Source organism: Euprymna scolopes, chromosome 7, assembly GCF_053919585.1.
Source record: "Euprymna scolopes isolate OS-2025 chromosome 7, ASM5391958v1, whole genome shotgun sequence".
In the NCBI taxonomy this organism is placed as follows: Eukaryota; Metazoa; Mollusca; class Cephalopoda; order Sepiida; family Sepiolidae; genus Euprymna; species Euprymna scolopes.
The window spans coordinates 2,031,471-2,054,093 of NC_136488.1; the positions used below are offsets into that span (position 1 = coordinate 2,031,471).

Consider the following 22,623-nt stretch of genomic DNA (forward strand, 5'->3'; position numbering starts at 1 on the left):
ATCAGCAGTGAGATATCTACTGGATCGATAGAAAGATCCCACCATTTTTCCAGCAGCCTTGGCAACAGATTTGATATACGTGTTCCATTTAAGATCAGGAGTAATGGTCAAGCCAAGAAGCTTGTCAAAACTTTCGAAACGTGTTAGAATACATGAAGAACCTAGTATTCCCAAATGGTCACCCATTTTAATACTGATCAATGCTTAATTTTAGTTATCTAATCGGAACCGGTGTGTCAGCATGATTATGCCATATCTATATACGACTCGATTGTAGATCACAGGCGTAACACGTCATCTGATGCTGCTTACTTCAAAGTCTGGAACATTCGTAGCACCTCAAATACCTAAACTGGATGAAGAAGAGAAAATCATCCTTGATGTATACGGCTGCGTATAGAAACATGGCTGCTCCTGTGTATTTCCTCATCTCATGGTGTTAATTTATTAGCAGGAAAACTTGTTATGAATCAGGTTTAGTGAAATCAGCTTTTAATGGATGACACCTTTCCTTTCCAACTCGATATAACTTTTAACGGTTTTGTTTTTTAATATTTTTTTTTCTTATTGGAAAACATTGCGATAAAGAATTGAAATCCAAATAATCAGTTTGAAAGATAAAAAAATTTAAAAAATCAGATGACAAGGAATTTTCTTACCTGATTGGTCAGGCAAGGGAATCAAACTTATGGACGGCTTAACTCTATAAAATTGGTAGGTACCAATAAATTGGTGTTTACCAAGTAAATCAGAAGCATATGGTACACTGAAAGAGAAAAAATGAAAACATTCAGATGAAAAAGAAAATGAAAAAAAAATGGCACAAAATAAAACGGCATCCTAACACGTTTCGAAATTTTTGAAATGAAGATTTTTTATATTCTTTGTATTATTCACATTACTGTTTTCATCTTTTATTTTTTTACATGAAGTTCACCACTTATCAAGGCCCAATGGCCACTCGGGGATAAGGGTTATTGTGTGTACAGTAATCAATGGGATAGTGTAGCAATAGTATTGGAGAATTGGTAAGGTGTCATTACTTAAGGGGACGGTTCATCAGGAATTTGTTTGTGTTGGACTTGAAGATATCCAGGTTGAAGTCGGGAGGGAAACAGGCGAGCGGAACAGAGTTCTACAGGCGTGCAGTTCTAAGAAAGAAGCTTTGTTCATGGAATCTACGTTTTGATTTAGGCACAGATAAGGAGTGGGGAAAATTATTGAAATTGGTTTCAGCTAGTCGGGTGTTGAATGTTCCTATTTACAATGCCTCTCCACGGGACAGAGTTAGACACCAGGGTCGTTTTTTAACGGGGAGAAAAGGAACAAAAATAAAAATTGCCTCAGTCGTGAAGGATTTCTCCTCCATCGACAGAGAACAAGAAATTGAAGTGCAGCATCTGAAGAATAGATACTACACTTTGATCTTGTCCCGAAGGCCAAGTCGGGTGTTGAATGTTATTCACACGTTTTGGTCGATGGAAATTCTGACCTTCTCCAAACTCGGAAATTTTTTTTTTTTCTACAAGGACCTGTGGCATAAGAGATAAAGTACTAAGTAAATTCCAGTAAAGTGACACCCTTCTGGATATTGAAGATTCAATCGTCAGTGCATACATTACAAAGAAAACAAATGCAAATTATTTAAGATTTCTACCCAGTTATGGTTGATGAAATGAGAGCATGCTACTCCCATGGATTAAATAAAAGGTTCCGTTCGAAATTCTGTGCTGATTGCTGAGTTCAACAATACATACCTGAAGAAGGTTGAGACTTACCTCAGTTGAAACGTGAGAACAGAGTTCCAAATAATTAAAAATATCCCAATAGTTTTAATAGAAATCCGAGAGGCCAATGCCAAAAAATCTGAAATTGAGATAAAATTCTCGACCTGTGTACGATTACATCCACCCCACTTTCTATCACCAATTTCCTAACCCGACGGAGGCTCAAGATATTAAAAGTATAACAGGGCTCTACCAACAAATTTATCTTTAGTTGACCTTTGACAACTAAATATTTTGGTTTAATAGCCAAATAAAAAAGTTATTAGCATAACCCACATGATTTTTAGAATATGACATCTTCGTTCCGTGATGAGTATGTACATCATAAAGATTTTTTTGTATTTTTTTTAATAAGTGTAATTCTAAATATACAACAAATTTTATGTTGATACTTGAACGTATAAACATTTAAATTTCTTCAGATGTTTTTTAAACAGCCTTCGTTAAAAAAAATATATTGTTTCGTTAAATCTTTTATTGTTTAAGTAATTTGCTTGTTTTATTAAAAAAAAAAGTTGAAAAGATATTTTTCACTCGGTAGTGAGCTTTGCAAAATTGTCAGTGAAAGAAATACAATCGTCAAAAGATAAGCATTTCATCATTTCTAGTCGCCACTTTGAAAAATCACTCACAAATGCGACTGTTTCACTCGCAATGTAGAGCCCTGTTTAATCTCATTTTTTTTAGGGGGGGGGCATGACTAAACAAAGGGTGTTTATCTGCAACACTTTTTTATATTGAAAATATCAAGTGATATGTTTTACAGGAGGCAGGAAGACATTCATTAATGAAATAAAAGTCTGCTACCACTCCTACTCATTGAAATAATTGAAGGCAAAACTAATATTTTTGGAGGGGGGGGGTAGGCGAAGTAAGGCAAAAGAAAATGTGAGAGAGAGAGGAAAAATGATAAAATAGGAAAAAGAGAAAGAAAGAAAATGGAGAAGAGAAAAGTAAGGATGTAATGCTGTAGTAATTGAGCCTTTTCAATTAAATGCAAAAAAAATAAAAAGTGGAATTCCATTTTTTCTGAATTATAAAAAAGTAAAGGGTTCTTGTCTAGAATTCTCTCTACATTAAAAGGCAAAAAAAGAAAAATCTGTATGATGTACGTACCCGTGACGTAACAAAAATATATTCCAAAAATCACGTAAATTGATCAAGTAGTTTTATTTTTATAAAGAAAATCATATTTAAGCAATAATTGAGAATTCATAGGCATTACAATATAAATTTTGCAAGTTTGAATTAGTGTTGAGTTATCTCCCTAGCCAACAAGACTGCAGCCTTTTGGTTACTCATAAAATATGATTTTCTTATTTAAAAATAAAACTACTTGATCAAATTATATGATTTTTGGAATATGATATTTTCACTTTGTCACAAGTTCATACATTATACAGATTTTCTTTATTTTTGTTTTTTAATAAAGAGAAATTCAGTACAAGGACCAAACAGCAGAATTTCACAAAATGTAAAGAACTCATATCCCTGATGGAAATAAAAAAAAAAATTTTTTTTAAAACTTTTTGTAAAATTGTAGCTGAGCATCCTTTTATTTGAGGTGGTTACATGTAAACAACTTGAAAAAAAAAAATTAGACTTTAGAATAGGGGATCACTTTGATATGTAAATTTAATTGAAAACGGTCAACTACGAGTAATCATTACAACTGAAGGAAAACAACCAGAATTAGATTTTTTTGTTTCAAAAAATAAATGTTAGCCCTAACCTGAATATGCGGACACTTCCATCAGAGCAAGCAGCTGCTAAGAGGCCAAGCCGATGTAGACCTTCCTCCTGTAACAAAAAATAAAAATTATTAATCTTCATCTATAGCTTCCATCCCCACCCCATGAAAATCAAAAATAAAAAAATCTTTATGATGTACGTACCCGTAATAGAAAGTATATTATTTTTAAATGAACTTTAGTTTTTCCAATGCCCTCTTCCATGTTAATATCGGCTTTCTAAAATCTAGTAAAAATTTTGATTGTTGGGAGTTATCCCCCTTGTCTTGCAAAACTGGTATTAAGCTATTGTCAATCGTTTAATATACAATTTGATTTTCTTTTTTAAAATAAAAGTACTTGATCAATTTATTTGTACAATATTTTCTTTCTGTCACAGGTGCATACATCATAAAGATTTTTTTATTTTTACGTGGAGTGGTGTAGAGTTATGGACTTAAAAATCTTGCAAAAACTTTTGGCTCTTAATCTCAAAGATGAAGAACTGAAAAAAAATCTGACTCTAGAATGAATTTTTAAAAATCTGACTTTAAAGAACTTTGGAGGGCACTTCCATATTATACGGACGGTACCATTTTTTTTATGTGTTTCACTAAACTGTCACCAGGCAGGCTTCTCAGTCAAATAGCAGGGGGCCACAAAAAAATTTAAAATTATATTTTGTTACAGTGACAATTGAAAAAATGTTTTGGAAAACACAAAACAAAAATCCAATGTTGCTTTAATTCGAAAAATGTTTCATTTAAATTATCCATAAAAAAATCCAATTTAATTTAATTAAAAAAAATGTTACATTTAAATTTTTCGGGAAAAAATCCAATTTAATTTAATTCAAAAAATGTTACATTTAAATTATTCGGGAAAAAATCCAATTTAATTTAATTAAAAAAATGTTACATTTAAATTTTTCGGAAAAAAATCCAATTGAATTTAATTCAAAAAATGTTACCGGTAAACAAAATCCAATGTTGCTTTAATTCCAAAATTGTTTTATTAAAATTATATTTTCTTACGCAGACTTTTAAATAAATGTTTTTACAATTATATTTTGATAAATTTTTATACAATAAATGTTTTTACAATTATATTTTGATAAATTTTTATGAAAATAAATGTTTTGGTTTTCAAATATTTTTTGTTCGGAAAAAAAATCTTTTTTGTTATTTATTTGCTGTGTTATTTGACAAAAAAAAAATTGGAGTTATCACCCCCTGACGACGGCGCCGTCCGTGTAATGCAAAAGTGTCCTTTGGAGTTTATGAAAACAGTTTTATGTTAAAAAAAACTTTGTCTTCAGTAGTTTGTTTTAGCATATTGCTGGTTAGTTTCAGTTGCAGACAGTATTCGGCCGAGTAGTGACAAATAATGTCGGACATCTCAGAAGTTTTGTTGGTTCTCCTACAAATCAGATCCACAACAACAGGTGATTTTTAAATGTTCATAATTTAAATAAAAATTACTTTTTCTATCAAAAGTTTTTGTTATTAACAATGAGTAATTAGTGTAACTTTGATACAAAATATCGGGGGGTGGGGTATTTTTATCATGGAACTAATTTGGAATCTCAAATTCCACATACAATTGCTGTCAGCACATTTGTTGTTCCATACTGATTCTAAAGAGAATAATTTGTTACGATAAACGAGACGAGAAAGTTTCTGCTCAGATAATTGGTTCAAATATAGAGATTTTATAAGGAAAGTTCCAGGGAGGTAACCAAATCTATAATATAAATCTCATTGGAATCCTGCTGGTGCAACTCTCGTAGCTTACTGGCACAAACATCAGCATCTGCCACGAACACATAAACATGTGCGTTCAGTTCGCAGTAGTCCATCACTGGTCTCACCTTTGCTTTGTTGTGCTGAGCAACCGTCATCAGCGGTATCAGGCCTTTGGGAGGTTCAAGTTTCTCATAGGAATAGGGAATTAACCAGTAATCCTTAATCCATTCGAGGAGTTCCTCTTTGTATGCAGACCTCATTTGATCGGGCACATGGTACTCGGCTACTCCATTCTGCAGTTTGGCTGGTTCCTGGTTTTCCGACCACTTCCATGAGGCAGTTCAAGTCTTCTGCTGCTGGTCAAATACGACACTAAAATCTGGCTGATCAATTCTCAGTGCAGCACACACTGGAGCCTTCTCCTGAAATCGTACCGTCCCCGTTTGCGTTATGTGAACACCACCTAGGGCTCTGATGGAATCATAGCCTAGAAGCAGGTCAAAGCTCAGCGGTTTTTCAAGCTCTACCAGCACCTTGACGTTAGCCAAATTTCCAGTTCTTGTGCAAATGTTTACAGCGCCCACTCCGCAAATGTCCATGTCTCTCTACTGACGGTGGTCACCCTGACATTCTTCTTCTTTCAAGTACAGCAGAGGTCTACGCACACTATGGTGCAGGAACAGCTAGAATCGAAGAGTGTTGAGAACAATGTCTCATTGATATATACCTGAGTGGTCGGAAGCACCTTGTCTAATTTCTGCTTGGGGAAGAGGTCGATACTGGCACCTCATCTTCGACCTCATTTACCGCGCAATCCCAGGCCATATGACCAGTCTCATTACGAACAGCTGTCAGTTGCCGCCAGCAGTTCCTTACAATGTGGCCCTGGCCATTGCACCTATAACACACGCATTCTCCACGCGGGCCGGGCCCCTGAGATGGTCTATCATCAGTGTGGACTGTGCAGCAGTGACTACCGGTCCTCTCATCTCGTAGGTATTCTTCATTACGATCCTGGCCTGGTCTACCTAACCCGACGGTTTACCAAATCATTACGGAACAAAGTTATGCTTGAGCTAGCTCACAAGAGTTGCTTTGCTCCGATTGGAAGCCCTGCCAAATATTTGCATGCCAAGGCCCGCTCAGACAGCCCACCGAACAACACTGTCAACTTCATCAGCTCAGCCAGATACATGTTGACAGTTTCTCTTGGACGTAAAGTTCTTGCATCAAATTGTTCCCAAGCAGTGGCAGGGTCGATAGCAAACGCCTTGTGTAGTGCTGCCTGTATCTTCTCATAATCCTGTTTTTCCTCAGGACTAAGCTGTTGATGCACAGCAAAAGCTCCGCCAGACAAACATAGAATCATGTGTTCAATGTTCTTCACGCCAGACAACAGGCAATACAGTGTCACCTTTCCCATCCAGTCAAGTAGCAGGGTTGAACCATTGAATTCTAGTATTAATTTTAGGTTGAACTTGTCTCCCATTATGCCAAAATAGCTTACAGTTAAATGGGATGGTGTTTTAAAAAAGAACAATAGTTTACAGACAGAATTTGTCACTGTATTTCCTCCTCACAATTTTCTCTTTCAACTTCCAGCATGCATCTCTCCCTCTCACCTCTGCCAACAGGCTTTTTATTAAAAAAAACAAAAAACTGGTTGCATTTCATTTGCATATGTGTGCAGGGGGCAGTGTGATCTTGTGCGATTCCACAAGACCACACATCATAAAGCCACAGCTGCCATCTTTAATCTCTCTCTCAGGTCCCACTTAAGGTAAGTCCTACAGCCACACAAGGCACACACATGTGTGCTTGCTTCTTTATTACATTAAGTATAACACACAAATTTGTTTGGGAAATTTATCAGAAAAGATTAAGTTTGAAACAGATTATAAGTGTTGCAATCAAACAAAACTGGAAGCAAAATGCAGACAAATTAATAAAAAAAAACTAATTTTTACAAGAAAACAAATGAGAAAGTCAAATATTGAAAAAATGAAAATGAACTTGAGTGATTTTAAATTCTCTGAGGGAAAAAATGATTAACATAAAAAAATGCTTTAGTAGGGCCTGATATAGTTGAAAGCTTGCTCATTCATTTTTTTTTAATGTAAATAAATGGTTTAGAGAAAAGAAATATATCGTTTTTTGGCTTCCTTAAAATTTTTTACTCGCATCTCAAATTTCAAAAGTGTTATTTTATTACATGAGCTTTGTTATTTTCGTCTTACCTGGTAGACTGGCTCTGAACTGGATTGCCATGCACCAAAAGGACACCAAGCCATACTGAAGACACACCCAAAATCATGTACAATGCCAAAGGCAATATGTGGAAGAAATAATTTCCTGAAATTAAATAAAAACTTACATAAGGATCAATCATTTAATAATTTCATATAATGAAGTCGGTTTTTATGCAGAATAAAAACCATGCTATTGCCAGAATTTTCTCAGAATTTTATGAAAAACGTTGAAAATTTTACCAAAATGCCAATTAAATCGCAACAACAAATGTCATCTATGAAAACTTTGTTGAATTTACCCAAGAAATTGTTAGTTTAACCATAGGAACAAGAAGGAGAAAGAAGAAACCTTAGTAGAAGTTAGTGTCCCATAATGATTCTGGATTAAACAGAGCTGAGAGGGAAAAGATAACAAAATACCAATGTCTTGTGTGTTTGATGTGAAAAGAAACTGGAATTTTAGGAAGATCTCCATCATTCCAACAACTGAAAAAAGAATTTCAGAAACTACCTGGCAAATATAACCAGTGAAGTGCAAGAGAGATACAAACAATTGTACTTAAAGGGACGAAAAAGATCTCTTGGTAGAATGTATGAGATATCCGTTAGGATACCCCATTCCCAGTTAAAGTAAATTAATTAAAAAAAAAAACACAACCATGTGAATAAAATTTTGTCAGTTTAAAATTTAAATGATAATCTGTTAATTATGGACTTCAAAACGGGAGGCTCTAAATATTGTATCTAGATTTTATTGTTTAAAAACAAATTTGGGGACGAGCAAGAAATCATACTCCAAAAAAACTTTGTCTGACAGATGGAACTGTCATCAATAAAATACTTGGTCAAATTCAATTTACATTATACTCTTCTGGAGGTAGAAGGTTCAATTCCGAGTGTGGGCGACACAAAAAATACAACCACAAATTACTTAGGATTTCTACCCAGTCATGGTTGATGAAACGAAAGCAAACAATGAAAGTAAATGAAATCCTGTTCAAAATTCTGTGTAGATTCCTAAATTTTAACGGAAAGATTCTTAAGTTCAACAAGATACATCTGCAGAAGGTCATCGGTTACATCGACTGAAACGTTGTGAAAATAATATTCAAGATGAGAATAGTAATCCGAATATTACAAATAATATGAATTATGAAAGATTTTTAAAAATTCAGAAACAAAATAAAAAACACGTACTCGGAAAATGAATTAAGGGGTCCACAGTTCCAAATCTGAATGACCGTCGTTTTGGTGAAAGCCTTTTTTACAACATTTGTCTCATCCATATGCTTATGGGAATAAACGGCCATGTACTGATCAGCATTAACGCCCTCCGTTGTGGGAATCGGGCACCAGACAGCACACCACACTGGACCACCGGTGAAAAAGTTTAGACTATCTGAAATTCAAAGGAAAACAAAAACAAAAATTATGTAAGGATTAAAAGAAATAAAATTATATATACATTATATATATATATATATATATATATATATATATATATATATATATATATATATATATATATATAATGTATATCGTAAATGTAGAATGAAAGAGAGAAGTTAGATTTAACTTAAAAAAGGGGGATAATTCTGTTATTAAAACGTTGCAATTACTTCCCTTAGATAGGTTTAGATAAAACAAATACAGTAGGTACGGGCAATAATGACGAAAAAAGATAGGGGGAACATAGTTTTGAAAGTCCGTTTATAATAATTGTTTTGTAGGTTTCCGACTACTTTTTGATTGTATTTGAAAGATTAAAACCTAAAGTTAATTTTCAAAAGGAAAAAAATATTTGTACACGTGAAAAAAAAAAGTTATAATGAAAAATGTTTTCATGGCAACATTCGGAAGCTCACAAATTCAACTAAATTTTGAAGTTAAATAAATTCATTGTAAAAAGCCTTAGAAAGATAAATATTAGTTTTCTGGGTCTATTTCAAATATAATTAGTAAAGTAAAGCCCTAAGATATTGAACTAAATAGAAAATACATCTCGTTTATACAAAAAAAAAAAAAATAGCTTAAGCCCCAAAGCGAGAGATTCTAGCTTCTCACAAGCAAAAATGAAGTCATTTAAACGTAGTTCTATGAAAGCCCAAAATGTCAAAAAGTCAAAAGGCTGTCTGAAAATGACCTCAGGGAAGTAGGGACTGCTGGTTTTCTTTTTTTCCCCCCTAGCTATGCATCTGTACATTCCTGCCGTGAACGTTTGTATAATAAGTAAGAGTAATAAAAAATGCAAGAGAGCTATATGCCCAGTCTGTTAATTCCAAGGTAGCTGATCAACGGCTTGGTTCCCACCAGTTTTGGCAAATAACAAATAGGATCCTGAACAGAAGTGTGCGTTCTATCCCAATCATTATCAATGGACCAGAGGTCATCTCGTCCGCGTCAGACAAGGCCAAACTATTTGCAAAGAACTTTGCAGCTAATTCTACCCTATGCGACGAAGGCCATCAACTCCCCATATTTCCTCCTATAACACAGAACAAGCTAGGTAACATACAAATATCCGTGCATGAGGTCGCCAAGCTAATAAAGAACCTAGATTCCAGTAAAGCAACTGGCCCTGATGGCATCCCAATTATAGTGTTAAAAAAGCTTCAACCAGAACTCGCTCCCATACTTACGAAACTATTTAAGCGCTGCCTTAAGGAGAAGTGCTTTCCGACTCCCTGGAAGACCTCATCAGTTTGCCCTGTATTTAAGAATTCAGGTGATAAGTCATCTCCCTCTCAGTACAGACCAATAAGTCTCCTGTGTGTAATGAGTAAGTTGCTGGAATCCATATTAAATAGAGAAATAGGAAACCACCTCAGCAGGAATAACCTTCTTAGTGACATGCAATATGGTTTCTGCTCTGCAAGATCTACCGCAGATGTGCTGACGGTTATATCTCACAGGATTAGTGAATCTCTTGACAAAGGCTTCCTTTCTAGGGCAATTGCTTTTGACATATCAAAGGCCTTCGACAACGTATGGCATAAGGGTCTACTTCACAAGATTTCCAGCTACGGTATAACTGGAAATGTTTTCTCAATCATTAAATCATTTCTCTCCGATAGGCTCATAAGAGTAGTGGTAGATGGACAAAATTCGGAGGCCTGCAATATAAATGCTGGAGTCCCTCAGGGGTCAATCCTGGGCCCAACTCTCTTCCTGATCTACATCAATGATCTCCCTAAACACATACTTAAATCATTCGTTGACATCTATGCTGATGACACGACCATCTACGGCAACACATCAAAGGCTGTAAATTACAAAGTTCTCTCTGATTCTCTCTCCTCTGATCTCGAGAGCGTGGTTCAATGGGGGAAGATGTGGCTGGTTACCTTTAATGCATCCAAAACCAAACTCCTATCCTTACATCATCAACGCTCTGATCCCCAGCTGGCATCAATTGTGATGGATAGCTCTCGTCTGGGTGAGGCCCCGTGTTTTGACAAGCTTCTGGCCTTGACCTTTACTCCTGATCTGAAATGGAACACGTACATCAAGTCTGTTGTCAAGGTCGCTGGAAAGATGGTGGGATCCTTCTACCGCTCCAGAAGATATCTCACTACTGATGCAATTCTCTATCTATATAAAAGCTAAGTACATCCAAGGATGGAATACTGTTGCCATATCTGGGCAGGAGCTGCTAAAAACAGCCTATCCTGCCTTGACAGAGTACAAAATAGACTTTGTGGCTTAGTGGGGGATGCCCTTTTCTCTACCCTGCAACTTCTCTCCCACAGAAGAGACGTTGCGAGCCTATCCTTGTTTTATCATTATTTCCATGGCAGGTGCTCGTCTGAACTCCAATCTCTGGTCCCCCCTCGCCAATCTTTCACGAAAAACACCCGTCTAGCTGAATCCACTGTGAAAAATTTCCCCCACTCTATATCTGTGCCTAAATCAAAACGCGGATTCCATGAACAAAGCTTCTTTCTTAGAACTGCACGTCTGTGTAACTCTGTTCTGTCTGCCTGCTTCCCTCCGGACTACAACTTGGATGTCTTCAAGTCCAATGTTAACAAATTCCTAATGAACCGCCCCCTTAATTAAACACTTCATCAAATCTCCACACTAACGTAATGTACTTGCAATAACCCTTATCCCTGAGTGGCTTCCGGGCCTTGATAAGCGGTGATCACTGTGTAAAAAAAAATAAAAATAAAAAAATTACTATTTTTTTAATTTAATTATTTTTCTGTGTTCCTGCTTTTAAATTAAACACAAAATTTTTAATTTTTTTAAGATTAAATAAAATTATGTTATGCTGAAAGTTTCGCATTTTTTCAAGGAAAATATTAGAATTTTGCATATAAAAATTACACAAAACATGTAATCTAAATTAAAAAAGTAAAAATATTTTTTGCAATTTGTATGAAAATATTAAATAAACAATGCTTAATTTAATAATAATACTAGCATTTCAGCCGGCGTTGCCCGGGTGTTTGGAGGTGTATGTTGAGCAAAAAAAAGCGGTCAATTGTTTTAACTTTGACCCCTCTTATGACACCTTAACATTTATTGTTTTGGGCACAAATCAAGTTAAGTTAGATCTATGTCCTAGGAACCTATATCTAAAATTTTAAGTGTTTAGACTCAAAATTGGTGGAGGAGTTTGGTAGAGTTCTCAAAGGTCAAATTGTTGAACTTTGACCCCTTAACAGCCAAATTTCTGGCCGAAAACCGATTACAAAGATTTTCCCAAATCTCAATACCCTGTATATTAAATTTCGAGTCTGTAGACTGAAAATTGACAGAGTTATTGCATAGGGAAATGTACACAGACACACACACAGACACTTTCAATTTTATAGATAAATAGATTAGTAATTCGAGAAATTAATTTTTTTTTTAGTTATATCAAATTCATTGACACAGATTTTAGGGGCTTTTTTTCGTAATGTTCCTGAAAAAATTAATTAGGTATCTACATAAAAAATTAATTAGGTATCTACATAAAAAATTAATTAGGTATCTACATAAAAAATTAATTAGGTATCTACATAAAAAATTAATTAGGTATCTACATAAAAAATTAATTAGGTATCTACATAAAAAATTAATTAGGTATCTACATAAAAAATTAATTAGGTATCTACATAAAAAATTAATTAGGTATCTACATAAAAAATTAATTAGGTATCTACATAAAAAATTAATTAGGTATCTACATAAAAAATTAATTAGGTATCTACATAAAAAATTAATTAGGTATCTACATAAAAAATTAATTAGGTATCTACATAAAAAATTAATTAGGTATCTACATAAAAAATTAATTAGGTATCTACATAAAAAATTAATTAGGTATCTACATAAAAAATTAATTAGGTATCTACAGAAAAAATTAATTAGGTATCTACAGAAAAAATTAATTAGGTATCTACATAAAAAATTAATTAGGTATCTACATAAAAAATTAATTAGGTATCTACATAAAAAATTAATTAGGTATCTACAGAAAAAATTAATTAGGTATCTACATAAAAAATTAATTAGGTATCTACATAAAAAATTAATTAGGTATCTACATAAAAAATTAATTAGGTATCTACATAAAAAATTAATTAGGTATCTACATAAAAAATTAATTAGGTATCTACATAAAAAATTAATTAGGTATCTACATAAAAAATTAATTAGGTATCTACATAAAAAATTAATTAGGTATCTACAGAAAAAATTAATTAGGTATCTACAGAAAAAATTAATTAGGTATCTACATAAAAAATTAATTAGGTATCTACATAAAAAATTAATTAGGTATCTACATAAAAAATTAATTAGGTATCTACATAAAAAATTAATTAGGTATCTACATAAAAAATTAATTAGGTATCTACATAAAAAATTAATTAGGTATCTACAGAAAAAATTAATTAGGTATCTACATAAAAAATTAATTAGGTATCTACATAAAAAATTAATTAGGTATCTACATAAAAAATTAATTAGGTATCTACATAAAAAATTAATTAGGTATCTACATAAAAAATTAATTAGGTATCTACATAAAAAATTAATTAGGTATCTACATAAAAAATTAATTAGGTATCTACATAAAAAATTAATTAGGTATCTACATAAAAAATTAATTAGGTATCTACATAAAAAATTAATTAGGTATCTACATAAAAAATTAATTAGGTATCTACATAAAAAATTAATTAGGTATCTACATAAAAAATTAATTAGGTATCTACATAAAAAATTAATTAGGTATCTACATAAAAAATTAATTAGGTATCTACATAAAAAATTAATTAGGTATCTACATAAAAAATTAATTAGGTATCTACATAAAAAATTAATTAGGTATCTACATAAAAAATTAATTAGGTATCTACATAAAAAATTAATTAGGTATCTACATAAAAAATTAATTAGGTATCTACATAAAAAATTAATTAGGTATCTACATAAAAAATTAGTAGAAATTATCGAGTAGAATTTTAATTAAAAATAAAAATCAGTTTTATTATAATTTTGTCAATCCATCATTGATAAAAGTGGAAATCCTATAAAGCAGGGGGAGATAATTCAGTCTGTCATTTTACCAAATAATAATGAATGGCGGATTGGCAAAATGTGGAAATTAATTTATTTTTAGATAAAATTCAATAATTTTTCCTAATTTTTGGTGAGGATATTTATTTGCATGATAAGTATATCAGAGAGTTTATACTTGTACCTAATACTATACAAGCACCAAGAACTGCAGGAGAGGGGAACAGTGTTCCACTGTCCTGCTTCCCAGTTGAATACAACATGGTAGCTTTCAAATCTAATGTAAACAAGTTCTTGTTGAGCTGTCGCCACAAATCTACCCAATTTCCACCATTAACGATTACTACACTACCACCTTACATTCATTAACACATATCCTCGAGTGGCCTTCAGGCATTGATAAGTGGTGATTTCCAATTGCAAAATAAAAAAAAGCAAAAGACATGGTGTGCTCATGTGACATGAAAAAAAATCATGAATTGTTTCAAGGCAAAATTAATATTTTCAGAGAGAACTGTCATCGAAGTGAAAAGGAAAGCAAGACAAGATGGAGAGAAGACAAAGACAGAAAAAAAATGTGAAAAGAGATGCAAGAGAGGAAAATAAACAGAAATAAAATCCAAATAATGACAAAAGAAAAAAGAAAACATGCTTCTAGCAGTTTTTCATATAAAAAAAATCAGATTTTGACCAAAATATCTGAGAACCATGGGATTTAAGTGGAATTCCACCTTTTTCTAGATAAAAATAAAAAAGCAAAAATACTACAAAAATTGATTGTAATGTTTTGTTTTTTTGTTTTTAATTTCTTTTAATGAAAATCACTCCAGACAAAGTGTGAAGCCACTTGATGTAAGGAACTAACAATAGTGAAAGATAAGCACTGCATAAAACAGGAGATGCGTATAAGTCCTGGCTACTGAAATAGGAAGGCATATTAGAATGAGGTAGAAAAACAGTCAATTGATAGAGATGATTAAAATAAAAATTTTAAGCTAGCAACAAAGTCAAAAGTGGATAAGAATAATTAAAACTGGATCCATTTTAAACTATTAAAACCAAATAAAAATTCTTACCGCCACAAACTGCAGAGCCAAACAATCCGAGCGACAAATGTTCTTGCTTGCCCAATAAATCCACAGTAAAATCTATACTCTTGCGAATTATGGGGAGATAGGAATCAGTTTCCCTAATAAAAAAATAAAAATCATAAAATAATATTCTCAGAAAATTATGCAGAATAAAGAATTACATAAAACAAAAAACATTTAGAGCGAGGAGGTGCGGGAGTGCATAAAAACTGTACAAGTGTGCACCCACTTTTATAAGTTGTCGTGCGTTATAGATGCATTAGAATTTTATAAAAAGGTTGGAAAATTTAAAAAAATGTTTCAAAATTTTTTTTATTCAATTTTCACTCCAAACAAGGTACAGTGCACCTTTGAAGTAGGGGGCTACTATCGGGGACATAAGTGGCAGGGGTATTATGAAATGGAGATGAGTAGCAAGATGTCCGTTCACATTACTCTTGAACTCCTGCATATCAGTATAGATGGAAAAGCAGAATCCCGGAAGGGAGTTCCAAAGTCTAGCAGTTCTGGGGAAGAAACTATTGAAGTAGAATGCTTTCTTACACCTAGGGATCTCTACTGTGAAGGGGTGGGATTTAACTGCTTGTCGGGTTTGTCAGGGGTAGTCATGTCGAGGAGGTACAAGTGCTTAGGCAGAGGGATGCAACATTTCGTCAATGGGACAGAGGCTGAAGCTTAGATAACAGTTCAGGACCGGTCAGGTTGGTGACTCTCTTTTGAACACTGTCAAGGAGCGAGAGATAAGCAGCAGATGCACCAGCCCAAATGTGACAACAGTACTCCATACATGGGCAAATGGTGGCCTTATAGAGGTACAGGATACTTTCAGGCATAAGTAGCTTTCTAGCACGGTAGAGAGAGCCCACCTTCTTTGCAGCAGCCTTGGCAATGCTCTCAATGTATCTATTCCAGTTCATGTTCCCTGTAAATGTTAGGCCGAGGAGTTTAAAGGAAGTACTTTCAGGTAATGTGTTCTTGGCCATTGCTATTGGTGGTAGTGAAGATTTCTTGTAGTTATTGAAGGAAACAAGCTTAGTCTTAGCAGCATTGAATGTGAATTGAATTTGAGATATGGATTAATTATTTGGATGATTCGGACTCCTGTTCTTATTTTTAGTGTTATTCTCACAACTTTTCGGTCAATGTAACCTCCAATTTTATTCAGCTGTAAGAAACCATGGCGTAATAGATAAATGGTAAAATAAAGTCAAATTAAAATCACCATGAATGTACTTTTTACGTTTACAAAAAATACATGCACATATTACACACTTTCTTTTTTAATAAAAAAAAAAGACATAATTAATCAAATTCTCCTGTTTCATCCTTGCATCTTTTCTTTTTTTTTAACTGTTATTTCACCCGAAACAAAACACAGTGCCACTTAGATGTAAGGAGCTACTATTTGGGATCAAATCTACAGGGGCACTATGTAGAGCTGAGTAGCAAGATGTTTGTTCACATTACATTCAAACTATGACTGTTAAGCTGAGTTATCATTTGGCAGCATTAAATGTTACTGTTTATTCTTTATGCTAAAAAAGTATAATTCACTTTAGTTGCTCTCTGAAAATAATTATTCTGACAAGAAAGATTATTACAATAGAAACAATTTTAAACAATAATCTAACAAGTTCCAAACGCAAGGGAGATAATTCCTATTTTAGCTTAAAGGTAAAAATATCATTTACCTGTCTTCTATTTGGAGTTTTCTTTCTTCCATGTGTTTGTGATTTAAGCCTATAGATTATTAATTTAATAATAATAGATTATTAATTTTATAATAATAAATTATTAATTTAATAATAATAAAATATTAATTTAATAATAATAAAATATTAATTTAATAATAATAATTATTATTAATTTAATAATAATAAATTATTATTAAATTAATAATCTATTATTATTAGTTTTTATCTTCTTGTTTTGTGCTTCTTAATAAACGGTTCATAAATGACTTCCAACTTTTCACATTTGAAGCAATTTTGCTTGTGCTGCTCACCAGGAAACAGTTGTCGTTAAGAGCTCCTTCCATGTTTTAAGCAATCTAATATGAGGCTTTGGCCATTGAAGTCAATGTGCGAAAGACTTTAGCGTGTTTTGAATGACTAACAGCGAGAAACCTGGTGATACCAGTTGAGACATTGAGCAACATATTTTCTCACGGAGGCTGGAAAAGTAATACAGGGCATTTTTTTCATCTGATACGTTTATTATTATGATTCTTCTTTGTCTTTTATTTACTGTCACTGTTCCCTTGTTTAGAAGTCAGACTTATCCATTATTAAAAATGTTTTTTTTTAATTCAAACTAAAATAATGTTATAAATTCTGGTACAGTTTATATTTTTTGAAAACAAGAAAAGTAAAACTGAAAACTTACTCCATTGTTAAATGAAAGAACATATCCCTGGTTGGTATGAATTCATCAAATGCTGGACAAAGTACTTCCTGTTTTGTGTGAAATTGTAAACATGTTTCAAATAAATCTTCATCTTTACTCGGCCACATTGATGCACCACCCGCCCTCGGAGTAGATATATGTGTTTCGCTATGGCTTGTAGCAGCTGAAATTAGACATGCATAGCAGATGATACAAAAGAGAAAACAAACTGGAACATACAATATGCAATTGCTTTCTTAAATATTTAAAAAAAAAGAATTTTTATTCTTAGAAATTTATACATTCATATTTTTGTTTGTTTTTTTTTTTTGTGCATTTTAAATTTGTCTATGTTTACTCTAAATTTTTTTATTTTAAAAATAAATTTCCAAAACATATCAATGTAGTTTAATTATTACCAAACAAGTTATGATAATCTAAAATGTATTTTAATCAAATCAATTAAATATTTTAGTCTTATCACTAAAGTTAATGTTTTCAAAAAAATTAAATATTGAATTGTATTAAAAAAGTACACAAAAAATATTTGGCCAACAACCAAGATAGAAAAAGATAAAATGATGAAAAAAATAATGTTTCGCAAAATTTCTTATTTAAAAAAAAAAAAGAAAAAGAAAATCAGTTTTCTTATGAATTCACAAAAAAAAAAAACAAGCAGGATTTTTTTTTTTCTGAATTAAAAAATAAAATCAGTTCAAAAAAAAAAAAACCCTCCCATTTAATAAGGTGATAAGGTGATATATATAAATAAATTAACAAATGAAAAAAGAAATGCAAAACATGATATATGAATATTTGTTGTTTGGAGATTTTTTTATTTTTGAAAAGTTTGATTTGAAATGTGGTGGAATGGAGGCGTAAATGGATGGCAAAATTTAATGCTACTAAGACTAAGCTGCGTTCCTTTAATGATAGCAAAGTAACTATCCAACCACTAATTGCCATGGATAATAACACTTTAGCTGAGAGTTCATTCAAACTCCTTGATCTAACATTCACAAATTAGAAAAAATACATAGAAGACTAGAAGACATTGCCAAGACTGCTGCAAAGAAGGTGGGTTACCTCTACTGCACTAGATAAATCCACACACCTGACAGTATTCTAGATCTCTATGAAGATACCAGCCCATATGTAACAATATATCATGTTACATATGGACCAGTACATCCATTTCTACTCTCTTTCTATTGGATAGGGTCGAAAGAAGAGTCTCCAATCTAACAGGTTGCACACTGTCAACCAAACTACAATCTCCATTCCATCGTCACATTTCTGCGCATGATCTACAAGTGTTTTAATGGAATCTGCTCCAACGAACTTGTAGCATTGGTGCTTCCTCTATGTAAATATCCCTGACTAATCCGATAAGCAGCAATATCCCACCCCTTCATTGTAGAGGTCCCTAGATGCTAGAGAGCCTTCTATTCTGATAGTTTCTTCCCTCAAACTGATAGATTTCAGAATTTACTCCCCAGTTACTATTCTCGAGTGTACTACCATGCAAAAATGTTGTTTCTTGTTTGACTTCTTACTTCAAGTGTCTCTGCAGGCATGGTTCCTTATTCAGAATAGTTCCTTATGTAATGTGCCTTGCTTGGGGGGGGGGGAGAATTACAAAAAAAAAAAAAAAAAGAATGCTTATAAAAATATTAATTTTGAAAATCGACAACGTTATTACTTACGTCTATAGATTTCTTCATATTCTTCATAATTAAAATTTTCATCGTCATCATCCCTAACTTTTCCGGTGCTTCCCAAATAATCTGCAGACTGCATGTTCCTAGCTCTCTTGGACTGTTTCGGATCGCCCATATCATCAGAGCTGAACAATTCTTGAGTCATTTCATGAAGTGAACCCATTGCTCTAAAGGAACGACGTATCAAAAAGACAAAATGTTTGAATTTGAAAACATTGAAAATAATTTTTTTTACTAATAATTTCATAAACATGTATCCATTTTTTAAATCTTAGTTTTACCTTTTTTGGACAAAAACAATAAATGTTGTCGCTTTGATATGGCAAACAGAACACAAAAAGCAAATTATGGTGGGTGGTGTGTAGAAGACTGTGTTATTATCCCCACTTGTTTGTTGTGTTGTCTTTCTCTCTTCTCACTGTATGTCTCTCTTTTTATATGGCCAAGAATCGCATTGTTTCATAAGAATGTGGTCACTCGCTTTCACGTCATCTCCCGGGCTCTCCTAGACTTGTGACCGATATTTTTTGTTTGACGTCCCTGACTACACCAAGCTTCCACACGCGATCCTTGGTCATGCTTTCTGACCAAATTTGTTTAACCTCCTGCCTTCTGTAAGTACCTGATTATTTTTCTAGAAAGAATTCTAACTAGAAAGATATCAGAGGAAAAACTGCCAACAATAATTATTTGATTCATTCAAAATGGGTGAATGATGCTCAAGAACAAAAATAATCTATGCTTTTTAATGGGAATTTTTATTTCATTACTTTTTAATGGGAAATTTGGTTTTTTTTTTTTTTTTTTTTTTTTAGCTCCAGAAATGAATTTGCTGTGTTCAAAAGTGTTTTTTGTTTAAGCCTCCACTATGAGTAACTTAAATATTGGACCTATTAATACTGATAATGTTGGACCTATTAATACTGATAATGTTGGACCTATTAATACTGATAATGTTGGACCTAGTAATACTGATAATGTTGGACCTATTAATACTGATAATGTTGGACCTATTAATACTGATAATGTTGGACCTATTAATACTGATAATGTTGGACCTATTAATACTGATAATGTTGGACCTAGTAATACTGATAATGTTGGACCTAGTAATACTGATAATGTTGGACCTAGTAATACTGATAATCTTGGACCTATTAATACTGATAATGTTGGACCTATTAATACTGATAATGTTGGACCTATTAATACTGATAATGTTGGACCTATTAATACTGATAATGTTGGACCTATTAATACTGATAATGTTGGACCTATTAATACTGATAATGTTGGACCTAGTAATACTGATAATGTTGGACCTAGTAATACTGATAATGTTGGACCTAGTAATACTGATAATGTTGGACCTATTAATACTGATAATGTTGGACCTATTAATACTGATAATGTTGGACCTATTAATATTGATAATGTTGGACCTAGTAATACTGATAATGTTGGACCTATTAATACTGATAATGTTGGACCTATTAATACTGATAATGTTGGACCTATTAATACTGATAATGTTGGACCTATTAATACTGATAATGTTGGACCTATTAATACTGATAATGTTGGACCTATTAATACTGATAATGTTGGACCTAGTAATACTGATAATGTTGGACCTATTAATACTGATAATGTTGGACCTAGTAATACTGATAATGTTGGACCTAGTAATACTGATAATGTTGGACCTATTAATACTGATAATGTTGGACCTATTAATACTGATAATGTTGGACCTATTAATACTGATAATGTTGGACCTAGTAATACTGATAATGTTGGACCTATTAATACTGATAATGTTGGACCTAGTAATACTGATAATGTTTGACCTATTAATACTGATAATGTTGGACCTATTAATACTGATAATGTTGGACCTATTAATACTGATAATGTTGGACCTATTAATACTGATAATGTTGGACCTAGTAATACTGATAATGTTGGACCTAGTAATACTGATAATGTTGGACCTAGTAATACTGATAATGTTGGACCTAGTAATACTGATAATGTTGGACCTAGTAATACTGATAATCTTGGACCTATTAATACTGATAATGTTGGACATAGTAATACTGATAATGTTGGACCTAGTAATACTGATAATGTTGGACCTAGTAATACTGATAATGTTGGACCTAGTAATACTGATAATGTTGGGACAGTTAATCGGCATTGGGAATCATAAAAATCGGAACTTTTGGGAGTATCATAATCGTAAAAAAAAAATGTACCTATTTTCCAATGCCAAAAACTATTATTTTAATTGTTTATATTTAATTTTTGATTTGTTTAAAACATTTAGGGATGTTGGCAACCTTCATGTGGTTCCTCCCGTAAGTACTTGATATCCTTCCAAAAAACAATTCCTAATAGAATGATATAAAGAAGCATATGCCAAGAAAATTGTTACCATGAATGATGTCCAACAACAATCAGCATCACCCGAGATTCTCCCCCCTCCTCTGACTGCTCGATGACGACGACGATATGCTAAAAATTATTTCACTTACTTTTGTGCTGCTTTTCTCTTTCTCTGCAACTGCTGTGAAGCTGATTGGCCCTGAAGCGATTTTTGCCGCTCCTGTTCCATCCGTTCCTTCCTTTTATGCAAATTGATGTGGCTGGCCATATACATAAGACGTTGGTTCCTGTTGCAAATGGGACATTCACCAAATTCTTCCTGTGAAAAAAAAATAACCAGGAAAATAATAGATTTACTATAACAGGTCTGAATGTTTGAGGTGATGTATGGTTGTATTATTCCCATCTTCAGTATTATCTGCACAATATTTCGGTCAGTATAATCTTCGACCTTTGTCAGGTGTAAAAGTTGCCATTGCCACAAGCAGTAACATTCCTGACCCGTCTCCTAGATTGTCAGGACGAGCAAGCCTCACTTCTGGATCTATTTCTGACATTTCCTGAGGATTGTGTTACAAATGTCCATTGCCCACTTGGGAATGCTAACCATGCTGCGATAATGATAGACGCCACTCTAAACTCTCGTCCCCAAGTTGAAGAGCCATTGCTCAAAACAACAAGGTACTAGAATAAGGCTGACTGGGAAGCCATTAGAGATCACATCAGAGATGCCCCATAGGGAAATATCTTTTCTCTTCCTGCGGAACAGTGTGCAAATGAGACCACTGAATGGTTCAAAGTATCTGAGATGGCTATATTTGCTGACGACACTACACTCTATAACAGCCACAAGAGGAAAATGAAAATATCCAAGGCAATGGCGGAAACCCTTGAGGAAGATCTCCAGTTTGTAGTGGAATCGGGTCAAAAATGGATGGTAATGTTCAATGCTGCTAAGATTAAGCTCATTTCCTTTAATAATTAAATCACGAATAGCTACAGCTAAAGATACAT

General features: G+C 33.0%; 1 protein-coding gene across 1 annotated transcript in view; it reads right to left on the minus strand.

The window, feature by feature from the left end:
• The window catches only part of LOC145279590 (uncharacterized), a 92,876-nt gene that overhangs the window by 33,775 nt on the left and 36,478 nt on the right, over positions 1-22,623 (minus strand). Inside the window, exons 5-12 of the mRNA XM_080130755.1 lie at positions 21,759-21,928; positions 19,207-19,388; positions 17,501-17,684; positions 15,101-15,213; positions 8,709-8,910; positions 7,500-7,614; positions 3,520-3,587; positions 660-766 (exon numbers count right to left, since the gene is read on the minus strand). Of these exons, the coding sequence (XP_079986881.1) occupies positions 660-766; positions 3,520-3,587; positions 7,500-7,614; positions 8,709-8,910; positions 15,101-15,213; positions 17,501-17,684; positions 19,207-19,388; positions 21,759-21,928 (1,141 nt within the window). The remainder of the gene's footprint in view (positions 1-659; positions 767-3,519; positions 3,588-7,499; positions 7,615-8,708; positions 8,911-15,100; positions 15,214-17,500; positions 17,685-19,206; positions 19,389-21,758; positions 21,929-22,623) is intronic.